Source organism: Macrosteles quadrilineatus, unplaced genomic scaffold (genome assembly GCF_028750875.1).
Source record: "Macrosteles quadrilineatus isolate MER2022 unplaced genomic scaffold, UCM_ALF_1.0 Scaffold_1__1_contigs__length_201487025, whole genome shotgun sequence".
NCBI classification, from domain to species: domain Eukaryota; kingdom Metazoa; phylum Arthropoda; class Insecta; order Hemiptera; family Cicadellidae; genus Macrosteles; species Macrosteles quadrilineatus.
The window spans coordinates 138,631,443-138,652,989 of NW_026542594.1; the positions used below are offsets into that span (position 1 = coordinate 138,631,443).

General features: G+C 31.9%; 1 protein-coding gene across 3 annotated transcripts in view; it reads left to right on the forward strand.

Moving 5' to 3' along the window:
- The first annotated feature begins 2,476 nt into the window (after positions 1 to 2,476).
- The window catches only part of LOC128983036 (uncharacterized), a 37,841-nt gene continuing 18,770 nt past the window's right edge, over positions 2,477 to 21,547 (forward strand). For all 3 annotated transcript variants that reach the window (XR_008489782.1, XM_054402163.1, XM_054402164.1), the window contains exon 1: positions 2,477 to 2,518. Coding sequence is in view for 2 of the 3 variants with exons in the window: in XM_054402163.1 (XP_054258138.1) it covers positions 2,488 to 2,518 (31 nt within the window). In the remaining variant the exon portion in view is untranslated. The remainder of the gene's footprint in view (positions 2,519 to 21,547) is intronic.

The window sequence follows — 21,547 nt, forward strand, 5'->3', positions numbered from 1 at the left end:
GTTTATATTCCGTATTCCACCCAAGTATATAAACCGTTTATTTGTTGGAGATTTTATTATCTTTATAACACCACAAACTTATTGATTAGGGAACCTATTTTATTCTTACCCTAATTCCACTTGGTTTAAGTGTTATTTGAAAAATATAGTATCGTATTATTTTTAAAGTTATTTGTATCGGATTTATCATTGATTTCTTAACCAATGTCCAATGTGTTATTTGTCGACATATCTACTCAATATTTCCACAAAGCTGTAGTTAGATTTAATAGCAAACTATCATCAAAATAGTAAAAATACCATGTTATTATCGTTTGGTGTCAGTTATTCAGATGAAAAGGTCTTTGGCAAATACTATATATGACTATAGGATGAATAGTAACATACTAATATTCCAGAGGAAAATAACAAATGCATCAATTGAATGATTTCTAATTCAATTGAACGTATTTGCTGTCAAAACAGAAAGACTGGTTTAAATATGGAATACCAATTTATTTATCAGGAATAAATATTCCATGAATAACATGTTTGACTTTTCTATATATCACATTCATACAATTCCAAGTGAAACGTGTAAATAAATCTCGTTCGACAGCATTTGACTCTGAGCGCATATTTATCAGCTGAGATACAATATTCACGGAGGAGCCTGCGCCTGACGGCCGTTTAGAGGAAGCCGTTTTTCACCCAAAGCTGGCTCCTGTGTTTATTATTGCATCGCATAAAACATGGGTTTATTGGAATTTTTATTCTGTTAATGCTGTGATATACGGTAAAATAAGCGGGTTTCCACAGTTTCTGCTTTTAACAGATTTGCGTTGGTTTTAGCAAATTTCCCATATGGGTTATTGTAGTAGGTCTCATGGTAAGACTTAGGACCCAGGGCCATTTTACTTCCCTTTTTTTATACATAGATTTATCTATATGTTTTATTTATATATGTGTGTGTCCTGAACGCAATAAATTGAATAACTTTTATCCGATTTTGAAAAAATTTGGTTTGAAGGTGTAGGGCGGAATAAACGTGAAGGAGTTCACGAACCAGCATGATCGAACCACGAGAAGGGGGTTTTACGGGGGTTTTATGGTGTAAAAAAGGGTTTATTTAATTTTAGACCCTCAGAACCCAAAATTTCCCAATTTCTCTTTCGACAATTTTAAAGAACCTAAGCAAATAATATAGTATATTAAGGTGTTTTTGTTCAGTTATTGGTTAGGAAAAAGAAAAAAAAATACTACCTATGTTATTCTTATGGCGAATATTGTAAACTGTTGTAATTTATTTGCTTCTTTATGGATATATTTTGATCAAACTTGACAAATTGTTTATTTAATTAATAATAACTAAGCTATTAATGTTACCTAAAACACACTTTATTAGCCTCCCTGAAGCGGCAAACCTAGGGACACTCGTTACACCTAATGTTATTTAAATATATTTAATTTAAAATCAAATCAGGCAAAAGGAAATTCGCTTTAGTCTGCAGGTTTGCTGTGGCAGGAGTAATTCACTACCATACTGATGATGTACGTAATTATATTAACATAGGTACGTACACAACACTAGCTCGTTTATTCTTGTTTTGTTATAGATCACTTTATATTGATCTAGTAACATATGCTCGTATTATTGTGAAGATACAGTTATGTCCAACAATAACAGCCGGGGAGTCAAGTTGCATGTTTGCAAACAATTTATTACGGTCAACGTTGTGGAGGAGATCTTCCTCACGAACTCATTCTGATTATAGTTAAAATATACTTAAAATATAGTTAAATATAAATATAAATAATAATATAGTTAATATAAATATAGTTAAAATATATCTAAATATACTTTATTTCCTATTTCTTTATATAAATACTCTTAAGCCTTGCACGACAGTAAACATATTCGTCTAAAAGTCTACAAATTATTCTCAATAATATCATCAGCGAAATAAGGTTATATAATAATGAAGGTTTTGTTCAGTAAATTTAAAAGACTAAATTTGAGTGCTCCTTTTTATTTTGCGAAACTCGAGTGAAGGCTTTTACAGTATCTGATTCTATATATGATTAATATTGAAACAAGTTTTAAACCAAACAACTTTATTTAATGGATTTTTAATTTAAAATCTAACATGTTCCATAAACGGAATTCACTGTTTTATCACACTCATTTCTGCAAGATCTCAATGGTAATAGTTAAAGCTTTTATAAAGTTTTATGGACTTAGATGGATATAAGTTAATTACAAGTCATAAGAAGTTGGAGAGTGTAATCGCATATTCAACGTCAAGAGTGCTAAGGTTGTTTGGCAAGGAGATATGTCAGTAGAAAGTTAGGCTTATGTGACACAAGTGACATTCAGCCAAGATAACAAGTTGGTTCCGTAGATAAGGAGTCAACCTGTGGCTAAGGGGTGGAGGCTGGAGAGGGTGGCAGGGTGAGTCTGTTCAACTCCCCGACAGTTAGTCAGTGAGTGGCCGTGCACTATGTAGCATGTGGTACTTACTTCCCCTCCTGTGCGCTCGTAAGTATCACGCTGCTTTCTGTTAGGATTAGTGACACAGTTACAGGTTAAAGCTATATTACTTAATATAGCGTAATCCTGGTAATATTCTACCTCCTTTTGGGTTATCACTATATTTTATGAGGAAACGATAAACAAATTAATTACATTAAAATAATACAGAGTATGAGTAGGACTCTAGTTGAAAATGAGCATTTTATCTAGAGTTTGATAATGTTCTTAAAAATTTAAAATCCTACAGATTTGCTAATTACTATACAAAGGAGACACGCTCTGTTCAGATTCATAACGATGCAATTTTTAGTTACGACACTGAGATACACTGCACCTCAAAGCTGTGTTATTGCGTAAAACAACACAGCATCAAATTCTAACCTTCAAGAAATCTTCATTGACCGTGGTGGGGAAACGATAAAAAATTAATTACATTCAAAAGTGCTATGCTTTATGAATAAGCAAATTTCTACAGTTTAGAATGTAAATGACCTGTAAGTTTTACTGAGATTCTTAAAAGGTGAAATTATTCTACATAAGGAGATACCCTCTACACACATCCTTGGTTCCACCAAGGGCAATTACAATTTTTAATATCAAGAACGTATAAGTTAAGATTTCTTCAACTTTTAAATTGCCAAACTAAATTATTTCTTTTGAATTATATCCACTAAATCGCTACTACTAAAACATTTCGTGGCCAGGAACCATGTAGCCGCTGGCTAACGGGTATTATTATACAAGCACATGCACATGATATGTCCTTATGTGTCTAATTCTTGTTTGTAGTTTAAAACTATGACCAGGGATAAGGTATCTGGCACAGACACAATACAGACAGTAGTTTGAGATGAGTCTTGCATAACTTTGATCTAACAGACGTATCTGTGTTAGTGACAGCTACACTAGTAGTAAGATATCTACGTTTATCAATAGCAAACTTCTGTTATTCTTAGTGCATTCCAAGACGATTTCACATAATTAATTATTAAAAACACAGAACTGTTAAGATATAAATGTCAAGTTATCAGATAATACAAAATTACCAACTATATTTTTCCTTTTTAACAAAGGTTTCATTGTGTTATGAATTTTTTTGTAAAAGTATTATTAGATTATGCCAAATTGTAATGGCTCTCCACAAGTATGCATATTTTTTCATTCATCAAAATCATTATTTACCATAGCTTCAATTTTGTGATTATGTCCATTAAAACGATAAACAACAAACGTAAAAAATATAAAGCCATATTGCATTTTAGGTAATAGTAATTGTCTTTATAATATAACAGAATCCTTATATATAATACGTGAAGGCGATTTCTACAAAACACTACTCCTCCGTTAATAATAGACGGATTTTTACAAACGACGTGTCAAAAAAAAGTATTTTTTGTGTAGACGCCCCCTTTCACCAATTCCTGTAATAAAAATCCTCGGGCTTTGCCCCACAGGCCATCAAAGTTGGATTTTCTCCCATAAGATTAACATGGGGGAATTGAAATATTGAATTGGAAACTTTGTCCCCACTAATTTGAGAGATCGGCTGGGCGTAGGAACTTGGTAGGGGTGTCCAAAGAAATGTCTTGGTCTGTAGATGAGTTATCAAAAGAAAAACTAAGCAAAATCACTTAGGGCTCTGCCCCAGAAGCCTTTAAAGATCCCTCCACAGAGTTGTTTACATTTTGGCCATGTGAATAATACTTTTTAACAAAACAGCTGTGCCTTTTTAAATTGTATCTCAAACAACACATATTTATTGGGAGTTACTGAATTCTACCAAATACGTATTTGCAATGTTATTTTCTGATTTTAAAATTGATTTTCCTCTTTATCATGCCATGTCATGTTTTGCATTATAACGTTCCATTACGAAATCAGTGGAAAATCCTTATTTCACATCAATTCTTAAATTGTTTCTTATTGAACTATCTTATATATATTGTACGGGTTGGTGTCTGCCTTTTTCACCACTTATGCCTACATTTTATCATATTATTCTACACATATCAAATATTTATGTAGAAATATCTGCTCTTATCGTGTCTAATAACATCCAAACATAGACACCTTGCCTAAAATGGTACCCATCTTGACAAATGTTTTGCACCTGCCAACTGCCTATATTTAGGACTTTGGCGCACTGGGTTGGTAACATTATTGAAAATAGCACTACATTTGAGCTGTAAAATATGGTACAAAGAGAAAATACGATTTAAGCAGCTACTGTCATGACAGAAAGGTCATATTCCTTTTAAACTAGATCACATAATCCTTTATAAGATACGTTGATTAACATTATGTAAACGTCAATATATACGTAACAGCCAATTTACAGTATTTTTGCTTTTGGAAATGTCCCATTGCTATGTCATTTGCATTATTGGTTGCCAATGAAGCCGCCAACTTCACTTCAAGTATTCCACTACACCTAACATTCCGTAGAGAGATTATTTTGACAACTTTATGTTATTGATAAGGCTGAGACCCCATGTCAAGGAATTCCAGCTTTAACAGTAACCCCACAGTCAATTTCTCAAAACTATGCTAGAGGGTTCATTCATTGGCACAGAAGTACGATATGAACTGACGCCACGTGACGAAGGAAAAATCAAGCTTACACTGTAACGGATATACCTCTCTTTGAAGTTAGAATATGTCTTCCCAAAAAATATTTTCGTTTCAAATAAAATCATATTACACTGATGAAATCACAGAAGTGTTTAACTACAAAAGACCCACCAATACGATTTAATATTATTTAAATGTTCTTCCAAAGGATAAGGAAGAGATGTCATATAACATACTAATAATAACTCCGATGACGTACGGTATGGGAAATATTTTAATCATTGAATGATCAACCAGAGTCGGAAACTACCGCAATTAATAGCATTATTGTTTTTACACTTATTACTCTTTAAAGAATGCTAAATGCTTAAAATATGTATATTTCACCAAATTTAACGCAGTTAGACGAATTAACGTTAACGTAAGCCTTGAAAGTAACCGTCGATTTCGACGGGTTTCCCCTAGTATAATATAATATAATATAGTATGGTATAATATTATATCATTATGATTATAATATAATAGTAAGGTATTTTTAATGTTCTATGCGTATTTGAAATAAGTATAAGCTATAAAATTCGATTGTTTAAAAACAGTAAATAAATTCAAATTCTTTATAATTTGTCTATAAGTTTTACATTGTTTCGAATCATTATGTACTGTTGTTTTTTAAAGGTTGAAATACCTGTTACTGCCTTGTGATTCTGCTGCTTCTCTGTGAATACCAAATTATCAGGTCAAAACTTGAAGACATTTAAGCCATTGTTGAATTGGTCGTGTCAATGTTTACGAATATTAAACACACAAAACATTAAAAACTCATTATGTACTGGTATGTTTCCTGTACTGATTTAGGAGAAGTGAACGAGCAGTCAATCAAAACCCGACTAAATGTCAATTTCTTAAAACAAATTAGAATAAATCAGGGAAACCTACTATTAATGACGGAAGTTTTAAGACGGTGACACACTATCGATCTTTTCCCCGAACAAGACCCCGAACCGAGCAGGGAGGAGGGAGAAGGGAGGTCGAAGGGAGCATGTTCGATAGTGTGTCACGGGTCCGTACACCGATCCAGACGGCGAACCAGACATCAGGCCGAGCAGGGAGACGAGCGCTCTGGAGGCGGTTTTTTGGCGAAAGATCAAAGAAAAGATCGGTCCGATGTACGGAGTGATGTACGATAGTGTGTCACGGTATATTTTTGCCCCGTACATCATCGCGAGCGCCGCACCGAGCGGCCGCCTGCGCTAGCGTTGATAGTTCTAATTTAATATGGCAATTAAACTCTTTAATTCCAAAAATAAATAAATGTTGGGTAATATTTTGCCGTTAGATATTATGGACATTTATGTTGTAATTTTGTTGTGTGTTTGGTCAAGGTTAAAAATGTATTTTACAAGTTGAAACCGTTAAATCAATGATACCAATGATGTTTGACTTGAATTATGTAATTGATGTTATACTTTAATTCTTTCAAAATTAATATAAACATTAAAATTGTTAAAGGCAATCAAAACTATCATTCTGTAATTTCTGTTATTCTAATAATAATAATTAACAGATAATAGTAATAATAATTAAATCTAATAATTAATAGTAATTCTGTTATTTCATGTTTTATTACTGTTTTATTATTACCGCCTACGCGCTCTCACTCACACACGCTCTCCATCTCTCTCTAATCTCCCTTTTACCGCACTCGGTAGAACTTGTCTGGTCTTAGTCTTGTTCGGGGAAATGTTCGGATTGAAAATTTGCAGATTTTTACCTCCCTTCTCCCTTCTCCCTGCTCGGTTCGGCGTCTTGTTCGGGGAAAAAATCGATAGTGTGTCACCGCCTTTAAATGAGAGTACATGTGCACACTAAAATGTTCACAATAATGAGTTGAATCCATGCGCTTCTGCTAAGTATTACTTTTTTGTTTAGTTTTCATACACTACGCGAACTCGATTAACATATTATGAATGCAACATAAATACAGCTGACGGTTATTTGCTTTAAATGTTGGAATAATACATAATGTACAGTGACTATATGTTAATTGTTATAACCTTATAATCATTGTATAAATACAGTTTTGCAGTGTCCGCTAAGCAAGTTTCATATTATTTAACAAAAGTTTGTACGACTAAAACGAATTACTTGTCATAAAAATATTAGTAATCTTTTAAAATTTAACGTTACGTCCAAACAACTGAGGTGTTTTCATTGAAAGAACTATTAAACCCCCTGGTCTTTTTAACTTACTCAATCTTAAACAAATTTTGCTATGTATGCATTTATTTTTGAATCTGATGGATAAGCTTTTTTGTTTGAAGAGGTTAGTTCGGTGCTTTAATGCAAATTTTCAATTACGAATGTAAATATAATTCTCAAAAGAAATTTGAGTATTTCTTTTAAAACATCAGGTAGTGTTAAAGAACCACTCATTCAATTAATTTTTGTATGTGCCATAAGTGTTACTAAATATATTAATTTAATACAAATGAATAAACATGTCTAAGGAACACACCTTAGTCGTATGGGTAACACATTTTTATTTCTCTACTGCAAACATTTGCAACCCACAAAATCAAATTTAATTTTCTAAGGCTGACGTGGTGTACGATATTAAATGTAGGCATGGTATCAATACTTAAGGGACCTTTCCTTTCTCCTGTTTAATAGATAGTCTTATCCATCAGGTCGCAGCATTAGAAAATAACAATAATGTTAATATTAGATTGGTGAAATTTGAACTCTGACTATTTGCCACTGAAAATAGGTAAAAATCATGAAAATTTAAAAAAATATTTTTTTTTCATTTCTTTGTACATTGGACCCTATTACATCCAAACAGTATGATATAATCCATGTCTGAATGCTATTATATGTTATAAACAACGGGTTTCGCTCTTTACGATAGCTACAAGATCATAGGACACCTTCTTATTCAAAAGCGGTTTTCCGCAACATTGAAAATTCACGTTTTTCAAGACAAAATGCGATATATATTGAGAGCCACTAAAGGTACATTGTTGAAATTTTTACTACTTATTCTAGACAATATTAGGAAAATATTTAGGTAGAATTAGGTATCTAAGTTGATTAGGGAGTGAAAAATAATTTTTTTCCAAAATCAATAATTTTTTTTTAAAGAGAAACTATATTTAATGTGTCACAGCAAAAAAAGTATCTGAGATATTATTAAGAATCTACCTAAATATTAAGTTTATATAACTGTCTTTAAAAAAACACCAAATTTATCAAAATCCATAAAGAACTCTCTTCAGAATATCGATTTTTAAAAACCCTTACAAATTGACCGAAAAACCTCAATTTTATTTTTTTACCACCTATAGTTTATATTTAGAAGTAAACCAAAATTTTTCTATTTTTTGTTAAACTATACCCTACTAGAAAAAAATAGTTTGACGACTTTCCTCATTAATTAAAAAAAATCACCCTTTTCAGTGGCGAATCCCCTTTTAATGGAGAGGGGCCCGGGATCTAACCTTGCCCCATAACAGGTGACACACGTCTGATTCGAGAATTGTAGCGTTCACTGGACTTACATAATTTACACCAATATACCTGGTTATATTCTTTCTTAACCTTTTCTTAAAAAGCATTTATGCAATTTTTAATACGAAAATATAATTAATATAGCTTATTAGATACAGTACCAACAAACATGGGTTTATTAGAATGTTTATTCTATTAACGCTGTAATATATGGTAAAACTGAGTTTTTTCCATAGTAATGATGATGGTTGTAAAGCAATTGTTAATTTAAACTTGTTTATAATACATACAAAACATAGGGGAAACAAGCTAAAAGTAAAGAGGATAAAAATAACGTGTAATAATGAAAGTACGCACTTTTATAAAGTTCGACAGGAAAAAATTGCTAAGTAAAATTTGCCACCTCATGTGCCCTGAACTTTAAACGGAAGTGTCATCAAAAGATGGGGTGAAGTTAAATAACTTGTTTAAAAAGTCGTGATGATAAAAGAAAAGTTGTGAGAATGTGCAAAGTTACCTGTAATGTAGGTGGGTTCTTTGTCATAAAGTTTGACATGGTGTTGAATCGCTTACTTTGAAAAATCAACTGCAGCTTAGTCATTTCAAAATTACATCATTGCTTCGATGCTTAAGTAGTGTACCTTTTAGCGCATAAATTGTATGTATTTGATTTGACTTAGGCTATATATATGATGTTACCTAACTGTTTTTATATCGCACCACTATTCATTATTTTTTAGTAAAATAATTATTTCACTGGTTATTATTTTACATTATAAAAACTAGATTATAATAATTATAAATTTCAACAATATCACGTTTAAATTAATCAAGTTTAAAAACATCAAAAGTATAATTTATTGGTTCTCATTTTAGACATTTACAAAATGTACTCATCTTGCAACCAAAACGTTGTTTTGCCATCAATCAAGTAAAATTATAAAATAAGATGAACACATATTAGGGACTGGTCTATATTAAATGCAAATACTTTGATGTATATATTGTATAATGAAAGCTTTGTATTACAGCAGAGCCTAAGAATATTTGCATTCAAGAGATTTCAGTATCTGTATATTATTTGAGCGTGATATAACTCAACCATTTAGAGTACTTATTAGAATTTAATGTTGAGATCTTCCATATTTGTATAACTTGTCTATAAACAAATAACGTAGGTACCGTATTTAAGATGATAATATGTATTTAGTTTGTTGCTATGTTTTGTAGCCTAGAAGTATGAATGATTTGTATGGAAAATGTATGAATTTAAAAGTTAAGATACTGGAATGGTTAAACGTCTAATGTTGGCAATTTTTGATTAGTGGATGTCGTAAGATTATGTGAGCCACATGTCGCAATGATTTATGTAGGCTTTTTGAATCCGTAGTTTCTTAAACTAAAGACATAACCCAATTATTGACCTAGAAAAAAATTGTAATCCGTTCCCATATTCGGTCGTATGACACAAGTCCTTATATCGTAACCTCATGTTAGGGATTTCATTTGCTACCTTCGCACACAACTGAGAACTGCATAAAGTATTTCCAATTAGTTACACATGCACTAAATAAAATACTTTAGGCCGTGTTTCGTAGGTAGAACATAATAGAACAATCATACCAGTTTTTATACGGTACATAAGACATACCACTCCTCTACTTAAGTTGTTTTATAGCTAGTAAAGTATTGAGTAATGTTACTGGGTTTTTATTGCTTTAAGCATAGCAAGTTATTTTGATAATGGTACATGCAGTTCCTAAGCTATGTTAAGTATGTTGTACCGTTTTACTTAATTCTATGTGTGTAAACATATGTTACTGGACAAACCCGATTACTAGGATGGTCTAGTTTTTTTCTGATCACCCTAGGGTAAACTGGTTTGGCCTTATTTTTTCCAGACAGAGCTAGTTGGTACTATTAGCGTTAGGATAATCTAGTTTAGCCTGGTTGAAGGTCAGGCCAAACTCTGGTCTAGTGCAACACTGCTGCAGCCGGGTGGTAGGGCTGCAAGTCTCTTAAAAAGGTCTTCAGTGTAACAGCTGATGATAATTAATGGAATAACATGAAATTATGGTTCAGTCCCATACCTTAACCCACAATAAAATAAAACATAAAAAATAACCGCTGCTAACACATTGATAAGACACATGATACTCATTTCCGATGTGGACGAGTCTAAGTTTGGCCTAAGAAATATCATCGCTGATGAGAGGCTGTTCAAAATTGGAAGGAAACAAGGAATTCTTCAAGAACTCTAATGCCGGTAGGCCTACGTTTATTGATTGATTACGGTATATTATATTAGGTTGGTAATAAAAAAATAACTAAGACTGTAAAATGTTCGTGTGTCACATATACAAATAATAAAATACATTTAACCTTTGACTAATAATGCAACTTCAGTATCAAATATTCTATGATTTAACTTAACGTAAATTTAGTTTCGCAATCTAAAAAGTTGTACTAATTGTTGTTCGCCAATTTTAGTAAAAAAACATACATAAACCTACAGACTGAATTACTTCACATCATTAAATTTTTATTATCAGTTCAACATATTACAACTATTAGGAGTGTATACTTTACAAATAGTCTAGACCGATATAATGTTTATATAGTATAACTATGCTAAAATAGAATTAAAGTCGATGGTGGGTTTATTCTCTAACATTTGCCGTCAACACAATAAAATGATTCACGTTCGATGTCTTGAACATAACCTATTAGTTATTTCTTCAAACATATTATACTTAATATATTAACACCATTTTAACATCCACGGAGTGATTCCATCAGCTCAATAATATTAGAGTGATACTTTTATGATGGCCAAAATTAGGGAAAACCATTTGTTTTAACGCATTTACAACAGCTTCGGTAATATATTGGAAGGATATTCAGCCTGAGTAGCAATTTATATGCTGCCTCTAGGAAGGTGTTTGGTTATATTATGATTTTGAATTGAAACAGGTAAGAGAATTGACATACACTAAAATAATTGTATTAAATTTTTTTATAGAATTTTGAATAGGTCTACGAGTATGATACCATGAAATAATTAATATAATAATTTACGTAAAGATTAAAAGCAACAAATAAATGTTGACTTTGAAGCACAAAATTATAGTCTTGTACTTTTTAAAAATTAAACTTGGTGATTTTAATATTATTTTTATATTTTTCGTTCAGTAAGTAATGTTACCTACAGGAGTTTCCAATACCTCCTTAATTCGTTTTTTTACTCCGTAATTGAATCTTAATTTTTATCATACAACCATCTTTATGATGTATTGCATTGTCATTTTATAGATCAGCGTACAAAACTCTAAAATTGAAAATGCTTTAAATGTATAAAAAATGTCATACATTATCAGATATAATAATTTAAAAGGTGTAATAAATGTAACGAGGGAGGAGTTCTGTTTACAAAAATCGGCTTAGCGTATATATAGATGTTCAATGGAACTCAAAAGTGTTGTAACGCACTCATTACACGAACTTGAAATTACCGAATATCGGTAAATTCTTTGCAATAACTAGCTTTAATTATCGAAACTGACGGTTACGAATTGTTTATTCAATTAATATATATTGTTATTTCAGTTATCTGTCATCCTGTTGAGGGATATCAACATTGACTATAACTGTTATGTACCTATTACTTGTACTATGTATGTAACTAGTATAATTATGTTTTAATCTATTTAATTGACATATGTTACTATACAGGGCTATTAAAATTAATGATATGTTTCAAGCGTACATAAAATATAGTTTTATTTGTTATACAAAGAAATAAAATGGTTAAAAGTTATGAAAACACAGTATTTTAAATGTTCGATGCGGGAACCCCTTGTGATACAACATATGTCAATCCTGTATTCAAGCTCTTGCCATATTTTGATAAGGGTCTTAATCGATTGTTTCGATATCATTGGTAATCCGTCGCTGGGTCTCAGGTATGCTATCTGGGAATGATGATGCATTTGTTGTAAGTGTACACCTTATCTTAAATATATCCCCACAAGATAGATCACAGGGGGATTTCCGGAGATCTTGGAGGCCAGTTCAGGAGATGTGTCATCACATAATTCGGGCCACCGCGCCCCATCCTCCTAGACCGCGCCCGATCCATCTCAAATTCAGCCCTACGTCACGCTGAGCGATTATCGCTCTAGGGATCATTGCTACGTCTGTATCAGAAGCGCCTGTTCCTTACGGTTATTTGTAGTTTTCTTTTGAGATGTTTTTTACATAAATTTTGTAACTTAGGTTTGCTTTAACAATGTAAATCATATGCATATGTGGCTGTTTTAAAACCATTTATCGAAACGATATTTGTTAACATAATGTAAAGTACATAGAACAAAAGGGTGGTAAATTACGATACATTAAAGTAACCCTTAATCTAAAAAGTTTGCATGAAACACTTAGATCTGCGGGAGTCCGTCCCTCAGCAATTCTGCACGCCTTGTATCCGCATTATTGTTATAGTTATTGTTATTAATATTACGAAACTTTTCACTGGGATAGATGTACTATGGTGAGTTTACTTATGCACAATTGTCTAATACTCTAGAATATTACCCTTGCTTCCTGTACACAAATCATAGTGTTTTGTTTTGTGACACGAATGATCTTATATATTAAAACGTGACAGGGTTTTTTTATTTCACGATTCTGAATCAACCACTTGACGGATTTTCATGATTTTTGTGTTGAAAGTAAGATAATTTTGAGAACTAGGGAATGTCGAAGCCATAATTTTCGTTTAGGATTTCAGTTTTTTTAGAAATTAAGTTTTAATTTTTTTAAAGTCTAGCAGCCGACGCTAGAAATTTAATTTCGTTGCAGTGGTGGGTTAACTAACAGCTGGTTTCTAAGTGTCATTGAAATGTTTATGTTACAAGTTGTTTGTTTACAAAAACATTGATCGTTAGAGATTGCGTACATACTATTTCACCTTAAAATGTAGTTTTTTCCTACCACAAAAGATCTGCGTTATCAGGAGATATTTAATTTTGAGCTTAACATCTCAAACGTATAATAAAGTTTTGTCATAAATGTTATCTGTGCAAGTGTAAGTTTATGCCATGAAATGTTTCGCTTAATCGCTTAAGATATAAGTGGATTACATGTTGATACATCCTTTTCTTGCTGTTCTAATATGTGTATGACGGCATGCCGACATTTTTTATTCCTAATGAAAATGTGAACTGGTGTAGTAGGTCTCTAGAAAACTGTACGATAAGCTGCAGGCTGTCAGTAGAAACCAAAATCGATTCATACCATACCATAACCATCCCAGTAGAAGGCTACTGTATGATTCAGAAACTTGTAAAAGGGGCGCATTCCAAAAGTAGACCAAAAAGCGGGCTGGGCAGTAGGTACAATAGCATCTTGCATCGGCTCTATTGTATTTTATATTTTATATTGACAAGCTAGTTGTAAAGCCTCAGTTTTGTTTAAGCTATATATGTCAATGTTAACAATTTCAAAATCTAAATCCATAAATTATCTTTTAAGTTTTAGTAATGTGACAAACCTACATAAGCTATTGTTACATTTGGTGGTTTTGGTTATATTGTTTTGTTCATAATCTTTAAGTTTTATCTTAAACTAACACCCTAAACATTTTACGATTCGTGAGTCTGATATTAACTTAAGTGACTATAATTGACTATAAATAAACTAAAATAATTCACAAGTCATATAATTTGTTTCAAGATAATTTATTAAAATAAATGTAGGATCGTTACTGTTTAGTTAAAATGCAAAGACAGCCTTCGCCGTGCGGCTGCCTCCACCATGCGAGTCCCATGCCTCACTTTAAGTTTAAGTTTCCTAAAATGATTCACTCGCTTAGCTTAGTCAAGAGGTGTTAGGTTAATGAGACATAAGACTGCTTAAGGGTGTTACTCAACGTGTAATGAACAAAAATTTAAATTTAGAAAAACAACAAAAGTAACAAAGTGTTACAACAGCAAAAGAAAACTAGGAAAAGGCAAAAATCAACAATAATAAGATAAATTAATTTACAACGTTAAATTTACAAGAAAAGAAAATCAATTGAAAATTTAAAAGAATTAGTTACTGACAAATTACATGACTTGTATGTTTGACAAAACTTTAGCTATATATTTTATTCTTTTTACATACTGTTAATTGTCCCAGAAGCACACGCACCGATACACGCACTCCCAAACTCCCGATCTTCTTTCTCCGGTGGCCCGTGGTGATCTCCTCGATTGTCCTCTCCAGGTCCTCCAGCTCCAAGACTCGTCACCCCTCCATCTTCTTCATTAGCCCTTCTCATTGGCTGATTACCGATAGGGTGTGTGGCTTATAGGTTAACGATGTTTCTTGGAAGTCAGCCCTACCGGTCATCGCCTAGCTCACATCAGCTGGGAAAGGAATTTGTAAATCGATGCTCATGCTACTGTTCAACTCTGTTCACACCAACTGGTCGACTAAGTGTAATGTGAACAGAGTGTCTGCATAGATGAGCACCGTGGGTACGGGGTTAATCCCCTTTCTTACAATATCTAGGCCTATTATCTGTTAAATGATTTAGACTGTGACTGAAATATTCTTGAACCGTTATGGCGTACATGTAACAAATTCCCACGGATGTTCGATTCGCTGAAACATCTTTATCATATCGAAGGAATCATATCAATAATTTATTCTAAAGCATGCAAAGTGTTAAACTCTTATCACGAAATTAGGATAACGATTTTAAGAGCCTATGTCATAAACTCAATTAGGAAAATAAATGATAAGCTATGTTTGACATATGAAACAAAACAATCTAATCACAATATTGCTTTTGTCCACAGAAAGTGGCGAATAAACTCATCACCAAACTGATATAACTTTTTAACAGGTCTCTAACTTATTAAAGCTAAGTAGGACTGTCAGCAGTTATATGTACATCAATGTGCAAGTATACAAAACTGATCAAGGCAAACCATTGTGCAGTAAATATGCCTATTATAACCATAATTTTAAGAGTGCATACAATTGTACATATCAAACTTAAGGTTGTAAAAAAAATGTAATTAAAATTATATAATTGCGTTCATAAGAACGAAATTGATTTTTTATTTACTTATCTCTTATTACTTATTTTATTTATTTTTATTATTATTTTTTATCTACGCTTTATATTTTTACCATACATCACTAATGGGGGATGACTGCTTGCTATGGATGAGAGGATGATTATTGCTGTGGTTAGAGCGTCTAGTTTCCTGCAAACCTAACCTAGTTACCCTTGTTTCGACATTGCAAATATTGTTATTGTTATTTATATTACACGGTTGTTGTGTTCGGTCAGTCAGTGGTTTGTTCTCTATTGCTTCCTTCAGCTCTATTACTTCGAAACATATTGTACAAACCTCAACATTTTCCTTTTGGCATTATTAGTATGGTGCAATTAGACATAAACCCAGGCATCCAAAATGAAGGCACACTTTTGACTCCAAGTTGATCAGTACAGTACACATAATATTCGATAAAAAGTTACACCTATTTGAACGTCGGGTTTGGGGGAGAGGGAGGCCAAAAGTTGGAAAAAGGATATTTTATTTTGTTTTATTGAATATTTCAGAAACTATGCATTTAAGCGCAAAATTCTTTACACACAACAATAATCCAAACAGAAATGGCCCTCTTCAATAGTAATGTTTACCTGTAAAAAAAAAAAAAACATGAGAAATGTAAACATAAAGTTGTTTTCATGTTATATTCTCTGTAACCTTCAATTGTCCTACAATTAATTCTTCAATATACTAAATTGGTTTAATCTGTGCATGATGGTTGTAATGGAAGTTGGGTATTTTCATGTTCTAAGGGTAAAGATTTTGAACAGCAATTCATTTTAAACTTGAAACCCTTGAAACTCGCATAACTTAAACTTGACATTTCATTTGGTTCTCAATAGCATTAATTGGAAAACCCAACATGTTTACATATTTTGCTTTGGAATTTCAATGTTAACAATCAGAACTTTATTTTCTTACAACATTTTTACATTCAAAACCTATACGTCCAATGTATTATCATTGGTACATTATTCAAAGAAGTTTAAACAAAACATGAACACTAAAATAACAGTTATAACATTGCGGGTTCACTCAGACTTGACACATCCTGTAACATAATAAGTATAGATTCAGTAAAACACGTTCAATTTCAACAGGCTTCGTCCAACAAGTCTTGGGGAAGCCACCAGCGTAATCTTCTGTTTTCTGGTGTTTCTCCAAGATTGAAAGCCAGCGATCTAGGAACATGTTTAGAGATTTTATAAAGTTAAAGGTGAAATTTTCAATGAAGGTTGAGATAGGCTCTATTCCAAGCTCTCCGTGTAAATGACTGTTTCTAATGAACCAGGAGCGTTCACCACTATTCCAAGAAATTTGTTTTGGACAACTTGAATTTTGAACAGATTATTCTCTGAAATAATTAATCCCCATATAGGTGATGCATATGTTATAAACGGGCGAATTATTGATTTATAGATTGAAACTGTACAAGCTGGTGCAGAGTACATTTTCTATTGATCAAAAGGAAAATCTTTGCATTGGAAAGTTTTTTTTTATTTTTATTTATATTATGGTTGTTCAATTTTAGTTTTGTTATCCAATCATATATTATCCATGTTATCCAAGGAGTTTAATGGCCTTGGTCCCACGCTATAAAAACATCATATATTTTACTTTCATGAGGCAATGCATGGGTAGTGGCAATACCAGAATATGACCGCACTTTAGGCGTTTTTCCCATAAGAATAACATGGTGATCATTTTTTAGCCTCCAATTCCAAAAATCCTGATCTTTGCTCACAAATCCCTATATTTATTGTTCTTCTACCGGTATTCTATGTTTATACAGTATTTATTTATGAGATATTTATTGGTTATTTATTGCATGTTAATATTTATATAATTATTTATTTACCTAGTTATTAGGAAAACTAATGTACCAACCTTTGTTTTTTTTCATGTAATTGATTTTGGAAATGTATTTTTTTTATGTACCCCTTGAGGGAAAATCAATAAATGATGATGATGATGATATAATTGTCAAACCTTATTTCTTACTTATTCCCTATATATATATATTCGATATCAAGCTAAAAAAGCTATTTCTTTTATTTATTGACCCTTTAAAGTGTAAATATAAAGTAGGGGCAATATACGGGTTTAATGACACTTTGAGCGTTTTCCCCATAAGAATAACATGGTGAGCTTTTTTAGCCATTTAAAAAAAAATCCTGCTCTCGGCCTATACAAGCCTATATAAATGTTCAATACCATTGTACAACTCCATTACTATATCAAATCCACATCCATTCACGTGTATATTTTCAACCATTTTGCCGTATCTCAACCTATTTTCGAGATACAAGCATTTAAAAACAATATTATGGACTTAAAAATTTCAAGGTTTGCAAAAATGTCAAAAAGTCTGGACTAAAAAAATTGTCATGATAAATGTTATTTGTTCCCATATAAAATAATGTTAATTTTTTATTATTTGATATTTTTATGTTGTAATATTGATTATAATCAAAAGTTGATATTCACGTAGTGTGCTAGAACTTTAACCGTTTTGCCGTATCTCAAACCGTTTTTGAGATATAAGCATTTTAAAACAATATTATGCACTTAAACAATTTTAGGTGTGCAAAAATGTCAAACTGTCTGGACTTTGAAAGTTTTCGTGATAAATATTATTTGCGCCCATATAAAATAATGTTAAAATTTTGTGTATTTTTTGATATTTTTATGTTGTTTTATTGTTTATAATCATTTAATTAATAAAGTTGATACCCACGTAGTGTGCCAGAATTTTAACAGTTTTGCCGTATCTCTATCCGTTTTCGAGATATAAGCATTTTTAAACAATATTTTGGACTTAAACAATTTTAGGTGTGCAAAAATGTCAAAAAACTATGAATAAGAAAGTACTATCTTTTGATGATGACAAGGGCCTTATTCTGGAAGATGACAACAATACTATTGCTCTTAGTCATTATAAAATTGATCAAACATAAATCTATATTTGCCATTATTATTTAGCCTTTCCATGTCTATTATGAAAACCCATATTTAGTTTTATCCCAACTTTAGAGGAAGAGATCACTAAATTGGTCAAATGAAACGTCACGTGATTGTTATACACATGTTTTAAAACTTAAATCGTCTTGTTTGGATAATATTAGGAAATTTACATTATCACGTAAATGTTTGTGTACTTTGCTGCAAGATAAGTAAAAACAGTCAATATTTTTATGTCGACCTTTTGACAAAAATGGTGTATTGTTTAGACTATTCATGTCATCAAATACAACAATTGACTGTGACTGTGATGTGAATTTTTGTGTACTTGTGTTCTTCATCACACAAATTTCACACTATTTTCACAAATGTCACAGGAATTGTGAATTTCACTGTGACTGTGATGTGAATTTACGTGCATTTCGTCACACACCTTTCACACAATTTTTACAAATTTCACACAATTTTTGCAAATTTCACACACATTTCACACAATTTTTTGTAAATTTCACACAATTTGTGTCACAATTTCACAAATATACAGGGTGATTGATATAAGTGTGCCAGCCGTTTTATTCGAAAACTATAAGAGATATCAAAAAATGTTAAATGGTAAGTGCCTTGAATTTTGTATTTTAAAAATTGTAGTCAAAGTCGAAATAATTATTTCAGCCGCCATTTTTCCAATATGGCCACCAACATTGATTTTTCTTATGGAACCCACTGTATTTTATTATGTATTCCGGTAGAAAATGTAATTTTAAGACGATTTTAATCTTGTAATTTTTTTATAAACCTAACCGTTTCAAAGATAATAATGGTTAAAGTCTTGAAATTTTTGCATGGGAAAGAGTTTTGATAAAGACCTAAGCAAGCATGCCAGCTGTTATATTCGAAAACTATTCGAAATTTCACAACTTAAACCATTATTATCTTTGAAACGGTTAGGATCTCGATGTATATCTCGAAAGTTTTCAAAGACCAGACTGTTTGACATTTTTGCACACCTAAAATTGTTTAAGTCCATAATATTGTTTTAAAATGCTTATTATCTCAAAAACGGTTTGAGATACGGCAAAACGGTTGAAATTCAGGCACACTACGTGGGTATCAACTTTTGATTATAAACAACTAGCAGAGTACCCGTCCTTCGTACGGGGTTGGCATATAAGTTTAAAATGGTTATTGCAGTTACACGCTTTGCGTTTGCAATGGAGGAGGACAAAGTTTGAAAAAATTTGATTCTTTAAATTGATGGTATACTAATGGTATCACACATCTACCATAGCCAAAATGTTCCACCAGTTGACCTAAACAATAAAGAAAAAGAAAATATTACGAATTCACAAAAAAATTACAAATCTTCTAATAAGTATAAAAGAGGATGTCGGTATATTTGGCAGTGATAAACTCAGACACCGCTGAACCGATTGCCGAAGTTTCGTACTTGGTACATACGTGTAGAATTTCATGGAATAGGTTTATACACCATCAATTTCGTGATCCGTCCAATTGGCTCCGCCCCAGAGGCTCTAGAGTTTCCCATGTTAACCTTATGAGAAATGGAATTAATGAATCTTGACAACTGTTTCAATTAAACAAGTTGGTTCTGTTCTATGATGTTCAATAGCATTAAAGTTACAAGGATTGCCAACAGGGTGCAGCACTATTATTTCTTTTACATTTATGACAACAGCTAATTTGCAACCTAAAGGTGAGTGAGCGTAGCGAACAAACTTCAACCAGGACGTGATTGAGCCAGTCCACCATAAACCTTCAAACAACAAAGTAATGAGAATGTCTACAGAGTATGGTAGGGAATATGTAATTTCGTAGATATCTGAATGTTGGCACAGAACTTAAAAACGCACTTGATATCACAGTTCCATACACTAGGTTCAAGCAAATCAAATAATCATATTCCACATTGGAAATAAGACGTTGATATACAGAACTAAGTAAGATTTTATACAATTCTGTCCAGGCTCTACCCATGAGCTAAGGAGAATAATTATATCCTTGATATTTTATATATTTATGTAAACAGTAATACAAAATCGCAATGTTGACATGTTTGGAACTATACTGATACCTTTTGTCTACAGTTAAGGCTGCTTAACATGTTTTTAGATTATACCAATATATCATGGACACCTATAAACATCATTGATTTTGGATACTGCAACAAGCGTGAGTCTACAATTCGCGTCCTGTTGCCTTTTGTTGAATCTAAAGTCTTTTATTACCCGTGTTCTTATTTTAAATTAACTTTATCTTCACATTATCTTTCAGTACATTAATATTAATTTAGTACATCAGTTTTTCTACCCAAGTGTTTAAACTAAATCAAAGTTTTTTATTTAATCCATTTCACAAAGGTTATATTTTAAATATAGTAAGGTATGCAGTTAGTTGACTTTTATTCCTCCAACCAATGACAAATGTGTTGTCATGTTTTTTGTTATAAATAATCTATGGTAAGAGCGTGACTTGAAACGTGACTTGATCCATAGAATGGGTAGAGTGACACTAACTTGTTTTAAAAGTTGCCATATGAAACCCCGTGTTATTTGTCGATGAAATGTTAACGATGATGAAATATTTGCAGTAAATAATAATAGGGCTGTGTTTTACAAACGAAACCTGGTAACTAAACTATAATTATTTTTTCTTTTTGCTTAAAACTGTGAAATTTACTTTATGATTCATTACTACATCAGAACCACTTTTACTGTATATTGTACTAGGTAGCTTAGGGTTAACATAAAAAAGTATATAAATCTAAATAGTACAGTTAAAATTTGTTTCTTTAAATTGGACTATGTATCGATTTCATACGGCATTAGAACCAACATTTTCTCTTCCTCACTCTCACCTCGTTTTAAAACAA